General features: G+C 34.2%; 1 protein-coding gene across 1 annotated transcript; it reads right to left on the bottom strand.

Annotated features, from left to right (window-relative positions):
- Nucleotides 1-4265: 4265 nt before the first annotated feature.
- On the bottom strand, nucleotides 4266-6023 carry LOC142178590 (alkane hydroxylase MAH1-like). The gene has a single exon (XM_075248443.1). It carries the CDS (start codon nucleotides 5923-5925, stop codon nucleotides 4393-4395), a length of 1533 nt encoding a protein of 510 aa, XP_075104544.1. The 5' UTR covers nucleotides 5926-6023; the 3' UTR covers nucleotides 4266-4392.
- Nucleotides 6024-9188: the final 3165 nt, after the last annotated feature.

Genomic DNA, 9188 nt, shown 5'->3' with positions numbered 1-9188 from the left:
TCAAAATTTCCACTATCGGCCAAAATCACCGAAAATCTAACTTTCGCCAATTCAAGCCTAAATCTACTACAGACGTCCAAAACACATTCTGGACGCGCTCCTAAGCTTAAAATCACTCAATGGAGCTAACAGAGTCGATAAAATTCTATTCCGGACCCGTCTTCACACAGTTCCGACTACGGTCCAAATTCTAAGACTTAAGTTCTTATTTAGGGACTAAGTGTCCCAAATCACTTTGAATCACGCGATAATTGAATTCAACCACGCACGCAAGTCAAAGCACATAATACGAAGCTGCTCAGGGCCTTATGCCGCTGGACGAGACTTAAATTCTCAAAACGACCGACCGGGTCATTACAAGACTAGACTTGCTATTGTAGAGACTCCACGAGTTCATAATTTGTCACCGAATAATTTTACTCCTCTTACGAAATGCTTCCGTGAAATACATGTTTCGTTGAAAGTTTTTCTTTTGTAAAAGAAATTACGACTCACACGTTTATTCGTGAGTGGGTTCAAGGACCCGTCAAAGCTTCTTATTCTAATGGGATCGAGCTGTTCTCCTCGGCAGGATTATGTACTTCTTATTCTAATGGAATTGGGCCATTCGCCTCGGCAGGATTTATGTACCACACTCTCATGGGAGCAGGTCGTTCGCCTCGGCAGTTTAATAGATGCATCTATGGTTCGCGCCGTTCGACCCTTTTCAATGCACAGTTTAAATTTTATGTTGAATCATTCGTAATCTTTAGCGAGAAGCCAATGTATTTGTGAGTTTTCCCTATTGAGTTATGACAACTTATCTGATGAGATCCACTATATATATATATATATATATATATATTCTCCCGTTAAGGAGAGAATTTCTAATGAAGATCCCGAGTTCCTCGTAAAAAGGGGTATTTGTACCACGTGATTTATTCTTGTTTATCTCATTTATTTACTCTACCTCATATTTACTTACATCTTCATTGTACATGATATTATTGGACCACTAGTAAGTGTCGATGTCGATCCCTCGTCACTACTCCTCCGGGGTTAGGCTAGATACTTACTAGGTACACGTTGATTACGTACTCATACTACACTTGCTGCATATTTTTATGTAGGTACATACGTGACTAGCGGTCTTGTGAGAGCATAGGCGTGTATGCATGCGGGGACTTACGTGAGCTGCATTCCATATTACGACCTACATCCGGTAGAGTCTCCTTTAGAGTATTTATATTTCTCCTGTCCAATTTTGTATTCCGGACAGATGTTATATTTTATTTTTACGTTCCTAGTTGATGCTCATGCACTTGTAACACCGAGGTTTGGGGTGATTATGGGTTGCTCTGTATTGAATTGTTAAAAATATTATTAATTACTCTATAAATTTCATATTTTACTATTTAATTGAAGGAAATATGATTTCAAAAATATTAAAATGAGAACCAAATCAATATTTATTTTTGGCTTGCCTGACAACGGTGTCCGGTGCCATCACGACCTTTAATGGATTTTGGGTCGTGACACTTAGGATATGGTTTAACTGTCAAATCCTAATAGGCGATCAACTATGTGTTCATGTCAAATATAAGAAACTCTTTTCTTCTTTCATTTAATATCCCTGGCCAATATCTTAATTTGGTCGTTTATAATTCATGACAACATGGAGCTTAAACTCATTAGCAAGAGTTGACAGATTCCATCTTGATCAATCACTAATTCTACAAGTATTTAATCGTACCCAATATCCTTTCTATTATCGCCCTAGGGCCATATGTGTCTAGTATCAAAGCACAATAAATGACTTATTAATTACTATAACGGTCTCAGGTCAAAGGAAACTCTTACATCACATTTTTCAAAAGAATATCCTATTGACAATTTATGGTATTTCTAACCATTAGGAATTATCCAATACGTCGGTTCAATGATCATATCTCTATATGCATCTATCTAAGTGATTTAGTTAATGAGATCAACTAATCTTTATCCAATAAAGACGATCACATAAATATTGATTTAACCAGATTACTAATGTCCAAATTAATAATTCTTTGATCAAGAACAAATTTAGATTAAATTTTAAGAAACTCCACTCTCATTATCATGATCTCCTTCACAATGTCAAGTCTCAAAATTTAATCAAGGACCTTATCAAGTTAATCAAATAATTAATAATAATGATAAAAGAATATCAGATGCCATATATTTTTATATCAAATAACGTTCATAAAAATATGTTCAAATCATCAAATATGAGACTGGATCTAAGGCATATCTATTATATCCCTAACATAATCTCCTCCATCATGGCTAATACCATCTCATGTGGCTGCCACCCTTTTCCCCACTACTAGAAATTCGGAAAAACCGACCACGATTGACCGACCGATTTTGGTTGGCCGAAAAACCGACTGAAGACGGTCGGTTTTTTTAAAAAAAAAAATTCTTTTTTTTTACAAAACCGACCAACTCTGGTCAGTTTTCTTTGGCGCAAAAATGCGAAAAACTATTTTTGCGTCCCGCGAAACTAAAATTTTCAATAAACCGACCAACTTTGGTCAGTTTTTTATTTAAAATAAATTAAAATTAATATTAGAAAAACAGACCGAAATCGGTCGCTTAATTCTTATGGTCATTTTAAGCACTACTAAACCTTAGTTCAGTGCCTAATTTCTTCCATAGCACCCTCTATTAGAGGGCAGATTGTTGTCTTGATCGGGCGTAATACCCCCCCTTCGTCATAAGGCGTGCTTTCTCACCACCTAATGATGATCAAATCACGATAACCAATCGAATTCGGTCTGTAATTTTATTTTTGAATAAAATCGAACATCGGTGAGTTATTTTCGCACAAAAATACAATTAAAGAATATAAATAAAATAAAAGATTGTCTTAAAACAAATGCACCAATGATCTAGTGGTAGAATAGTATCCTACCACAGTACAGACCCCGACTCAATTTTCAGATGGTGAAGATTTTAATTACATAATTAAAATACCGTCGGTTTTTTTGGCAATTTTTTCTTTTTTGGAATTTAATTGACCGACCGAAATAAGTCGGAAAATACCGACCAAAGTTAGTCGGTTAGCTCTACCGACCTTACGATTACCGACCGCCACGGGCCGATTTTCGGTCGATTTTTGCCAATTACCGACCAACATCGGTCTGTTTTGATGGTCGATTTTTCCCTTTTTTTTAGTAGTGCCCAAATAGTTCTCTTCCCCTTTATTCGTCTTCTTACCCTATTCAGAATCATCAGCACCTCCACCATTTTTCAGCAACTCACCATAACCCATTTATTCATCTTCGATTTCTCTAAAATAAAAACAAAAACGTAATTTCCACATAAAACAATAACTCCCTTGCGTCAAACTCTATTGTCCCTCTGCAATTTTAATCTCAGCACCCACAAATCCATATTTTTCTTGAAGATGATTAACGGACGAGGGACAATTTTGGACCATTTTTATAACGTTAGGGACAGCTATGTCTTTTCAAATAGTAGACAGGCAAATTTTACCATTTTTTTAAAAATAAATCGACTAAATTAAAGTGTCACGAACTTGTACTCCTCACAGCCCAAAAAGAGTCCTAAAAAATAAAAGAGAAGTTTCTCTTTAATAAAATATACATATCTAAAATTATATAAAAGAAGTACATCACTAGAGGTTACTTTCAAAATCACCTGACTGCCTTCACATAAATCATTTAAAAAATTAAGAAATTATACAATGTAGGCAGAAGTCCATGATAAAGCAAGTTTCATAACTTTGTCTACTTCAAGTTTTTTGCCCTTTAAGAGTAGAGAGGTATTAAAGTGTAACATAAATATATATCCTCTTCAATTTAGCTTTCCCAAATCCCACCTGCCTAATGAATACCAAAAAAGAAGGAATAATAATTCCTTAAGCATATAAATTGAGTTTAAAAAATGTTTTCACGAGACATCCTAGTTTGTAGAGTTTAGCTCGTGATAAGTCTAATTTTAGGAACTGTAAATATCATATGGACCACAGAAAAAGAAGAAGAAGATATTGCTTTCTCTGCGTCAAAGAATTCAATCTGTATATAAATTTAGCAAGTTAATTGGTCATCTTTCCAAAACTAGATGACTATAAAATCAAGACAAGATTTTATACCTTGAGACGTTTGACTAAAACAAAAGATTGGTACTCCTCTGCCGTTCTTGTAGCTTAAACGTGGGCATATTTTAGGCTAAACAAACTTCAATCATATTGCTGGATAAAAAAAAAACCTCAAAGAAGATCATTAAAGAAAGAAAACAACATTATTTGGATTTTCTAAAAGAGCTAAAATATGATTCAACTGAAGTGGTTGATTGATTCCATCAAGCAAAACACATCTTCATAAGTATTCCAACACATGCATATATGTGCTATGCCCTCTTGACGACCCTAACCATCAGACCATGTTTCATTTGCATGATAATAGAAGTAGTGGGAGAGCTATTTTGAGCTTCCACTAATTGGATATCATAATTGTATAGGATGATGGCTGCCACTATTTTCATCTGAACAAATGCCATTTCTTTTCCTATACAAGTTCTTGGACCCGCATTAAACGCTGGAAATTTGAAAGATGGCTCATGTTTAATCCCTCCTCGTTCTGAGATCCATCTCTCAGGTTTGAATTCTAAGCAATCTTTCCCCCATATAGTCTCCATTCTCCCCATTGAATAGAATGGTATAATCATTCTCGTTTTTGGAGTAACACGGTGACCGCTAGGAAGGATGTCATGTTCAAGTGGGACTTTGTGCTCTAAGGAAACTGATGGAAAGAACCTAAGAGTTTCACAAAAGGCAGCATGTAGATAGACCAATTTTCGTGTTTCTTCTTTGTTGAAAAACTTGAGGTTTTCATCTTTTTTCAGATGCAGTTGTTGCTGAATCTCTTCTCTAATCTTTGTCTCGACTAAGGGATTTTTAGCCAAGAGCCAGAAAAACCAAGTGAGAGCTGCACCTGTTGTGTCTCTCCCAGCAAACATTAAATTCAAGAAAGTGTCCCTGAGAAATTTTTGTAAAGTACCCAAATCTCCTTTGTTCCATAGATTGTACATTCTAATATAGGCAGTTAAAAATGTAAAACTTTCCTCATCTTTGATGGTTTTCTTCATCAACTCCTCTAGCTTTTGTGAAATGCAAGGATATATGAACTGATCAAAAGACTCCCATGCTTGAGTGAGCTTCTTCTCTTTACCAATTTGAAGCCATTTTTGCAATTTCCAACAATTTTCTGGCGTTATATGTCGGTGTAAAAGAGCATCAAGAGCATCGCCAAATGCCTTTTCATATGGCAAATAAGGTAAGTCAATGGACAAGCTTCTCGGATCATGATCAAGTAACAACTGGGTGATAGAATCAAAAGTGAACCTTTGCAAAACGTCTTGTAAATCTAATGTTTTGTCTTGTTCAGCAAAAGCATCAAGAATTGGTCGAAGCCCTTTTTCGACAGTGTCCCACATGTTCCTCTCTAACAAAGTTTGAAACTTTGCATGGCTCATTATGGACAAGGTGGTTTTCCTATGAATCTCCCATAATTCATGATCAACATTAAAGATCCCATTTCCCAAGATATCAAATATTTTACGAAACTCGGGTCCCTTTGGATAGTTTGAGAAATTTTTACTAAATATATGATGAATATTTGCAGGATCACAAGTAACGAACATGTCCAAGTTGGCAAACATAGGACCTTCGAACTCATAAGTGCCGCCAACATCTATAAGAACCTCAGTCATATATTCATGGATACGATGAAGATTCATAATAACTGCAGGTAACATCCCAATGAATGGCCAATTTGTTGGTTCTGACGATGTTTTTGTCCATCTATGTCGGAGGTACCATATAATAAAATAAGTGAAACCAAAAATTATCAATAGAAGAGGGGAATATTCAAGTAAATTCATTGCGGGTTGCAGGTTTTTTTTCTTTTTGGTCAATCTAGCTTTGGTTCTTTTAGTAATTTTGTAGGATTGAGCAATTCATTACCTTCAAAAAATTTATATAAGAGTTGCAATATTCGCACCTTAAGTTTGAGCTGGCCCCAATATTATTTAAAAGTATGTGATAATTAGTTGAGGAGTTTGACAATTGACATAGATTGTACACGTTCTTGAAAAGGAATGGGCAATTTCATTTAAGAATTGATTCATTTCTTTCTAATTATAAACAACTTCATTCAATTTCAAACTAACTTTTCAAGATAGGCGTCGATATTTTTGGATTTCAAGATTTGTTTAGTTAGTTTTTTTCTTCCCAATCGCGTGTTATGTACCCGTTTTCGAACTCAAAAGTCTTAGGACAAAGCATTAGCTCCATATCAATTGCGATTTTTTATTTTGTCTGATTGAACTTTGGAAATATCTGATTAGAAATGAATGAGTGTATATCATCTCATCACAACCTTTGATGGTAAAAAAATAAATAGTTATTTTCAAGTGCCGGTGAAATATGTTAATATCGGATTATACCGAAAAAATAACTTGTTTGGGTCCTTAATGACAAAATTATACACAAGAAGTTAAGCATATCTCGTAATAATAGGATTGGCATTTTCCAGCTCCTACCTTGAAACCATACATGTCTTGTTATATATGTATCCCCATCATAGGATAAACTTAGAAATGGCGGCATTAATGTCAATTAGTTTCTTTTCTTTTTCTGAGGAAAGTCACTATCAGTAGAAAACGAAGGTTCATTACATACGGCACTTAATCGTTATAGCAGATTGGTAACTTACCATATTTTTTAGATTATTCATTCAAATCTACCTGTGTAGGATTGGAATATAATTCCAATGTACTATAGAGAATTACTAGAAAGGAGTGAAATAATATTTTGTAAAAAGCTTTTAAGTGTTTTAAAATTTATCTTAATTATCTATTTTAAGATCATGCATGTAACTTAAGAAAGTACGATAAATATAATTCTATTTGTCTCATTTTATGTAACGTTATTTGATTCTGCACAAAAAATTTTGAATTAAAAAAATACTTTTGATACATTCCTATATATATATATACTTCTTATAAGAGGGAATAGCACAGAGCTCTCGGTCAACATGTCTTTCATCACGAGGGTATGTTTGGTAGTTTGTAATATATATGCTTCGCTGTTGTTGTACCTAAAGGCTTCATATATATATATATATATATATATATATATATATATATATATATATATATATATATATATATAATGTATGTTGACTAATGTACCCTTCTGGTTTGAGATGAGTTATTGCAACTTTATTACATCATTACACCAGTGGGCCCACTTTTCTTTTGAGGTTATCACTTATCTGACCATGCTGGCCCACTACATTCCCGTATTTCAGTATGGCTGTCCAACGGGACGGGACGGGAAGGGACGGAACGGGACAGTACGACATTTAGCCGGGGCGGGACGAGACAAACGGGACGAAACGATAGGCCCATCCCGTATCGCTAACAAACAGGATGGGACGGGACGGGACGGGACGGGTTCACGGGCCTTAAGTGCCATTTTTAAAAAAAAATTATTTAAGCATTGAGTTTGGCAACGGATATTCTTTTGACAATGACTAAGTTTTTAAAGTTTGCAACATCTAGTTTTTTGACTTATTTAATCAATTTAAAAATTAAACAGAAATTAAGAAACTAAGTAAAGAATTATAAAATATTAAAACAAAAGACTTGTAATGAAATATTCTAGTAATTATAAATTTACAATAGAGTTATAATTTATTTAATATAATTTCAAGCCATAAAGTAACTAAGTAAGAGTGTAAGACAATTCATAAAAAGAATTCAACGCTTAGAGCCTTTTATTTTATTAATAGAACTTTCAAATCTCACATACAAATATAATTCTTTTGAAGAGCACCTAATCTACGCAGCCACCTTCTAGGAAAGGTTCTGTTTGAACTAGGCCTCTTAGTAGCCAATTACAAATTATCATACTAATATTTGTAAGCTCCTATATAACTTCGTTGTAACTTATCTATAATTTCTCTCGGACATTGTTCTGGAATTGGCAATGTTGATTGATGTTCCATGAGTTCCATGCCGTCATCGCTCCCAGTGCTAAGTATCTCATTGTATTCTTCTTCTTTCCTAGTGGTTAATTTTTCAAAACCAAGATTTCTTCTTTCTGAATTAATCCAATCTCTGAATGATACGGAAATCTCTAGGCTGTCCTCTGCTAATGAATGTTTATGATCTCCGATTTGAAATCTTACCGCGCTAAAAGCACTCTCCGATGCCAAAAGTTGTTCGTTGCCTTCTTCGTTTTTAATACTTTCCAATCCTTGATTAAGATAAGAATCAAGTTCATCATCAATAGAGGAATCAAAACCTGTTATATCATCCATATCTTCCCATAGAACTTCTACTCTAGACTTAGAAGTAGAAGGAACAGTTTCACCACCTCTTGTTTCCATAGATTTATATTTATCAAACATTGATCTAACATAAGTATATATATAAGCTTGGCATTCTTCGAGAGATGGTTGTTCATTTTCTTGAATTGCTAAATTCTCATAAATTTTACGAACAAGTCCCTTTACACCTCTTAATTGGCTAGTACTCCTAATAAATTTTGTTATATACTGCTTAACGTATCGTTCAATAATGAAAATCACGAAGCAACAAGGTAATTGGCTAATACAAATATCGTTTTGATGCTAATAATTTAATTAACGTATCTTCCAGAAGTTGCATTTTCACATTATTGGACGAGAATGGTAAAATATTAAATTATTTGTGTTGGAAAGTACAAGATGTCATTTAGTTGGGAAGCAGCTAGCTCCCTTGGCAGGCGGCGCTGGAAAAGGAAAAGATGCAGAAAAAACTGTCAATATTGATAAAGTGGACCATACAATTATAGTTAAATTACAAATTGTCCACTATATTTCCCTCTCTCTTTAACCTATTAAAATTTATCATTATTATCTTTGAAGATTTCAATTAACGATGTCAGTACTAAGAAATTAGTGAGATTCGCTTTCAGTTTCAGATGTATCATTCGTATAGGCATTTGGAAACAATCAATATATTCTTACTTTATTAATGTTAGCGCATAATTTTGTATATATGTATGTATACAGATAATCTGTTGTTTACAATTTAGGAACTAAAGGAAGAGAATTGCAACTGATAGGAATTCTTTTTTTCTTTACTGTTGTGCACAG

The sequence above is a fragment of the Nicotiana tabacum genome, chromosome 24, assembly GCF_000715075.1.
Source record: "Nicotiana tabacum cultivar K326 chromosome 24, ASM71507v2, whole genome shotgun sequence".
NCBI lineage: Eukaryota > Viridiplantae > Streptophyta > Magnoliopsida > Solanales > Solanaceae > Nicotiana > Nicotiana tabacum.
Note: the sequence above shows the minus strand (reverse complement) of the source record. Positions and strands in the feature narration are given on the sequence as shown.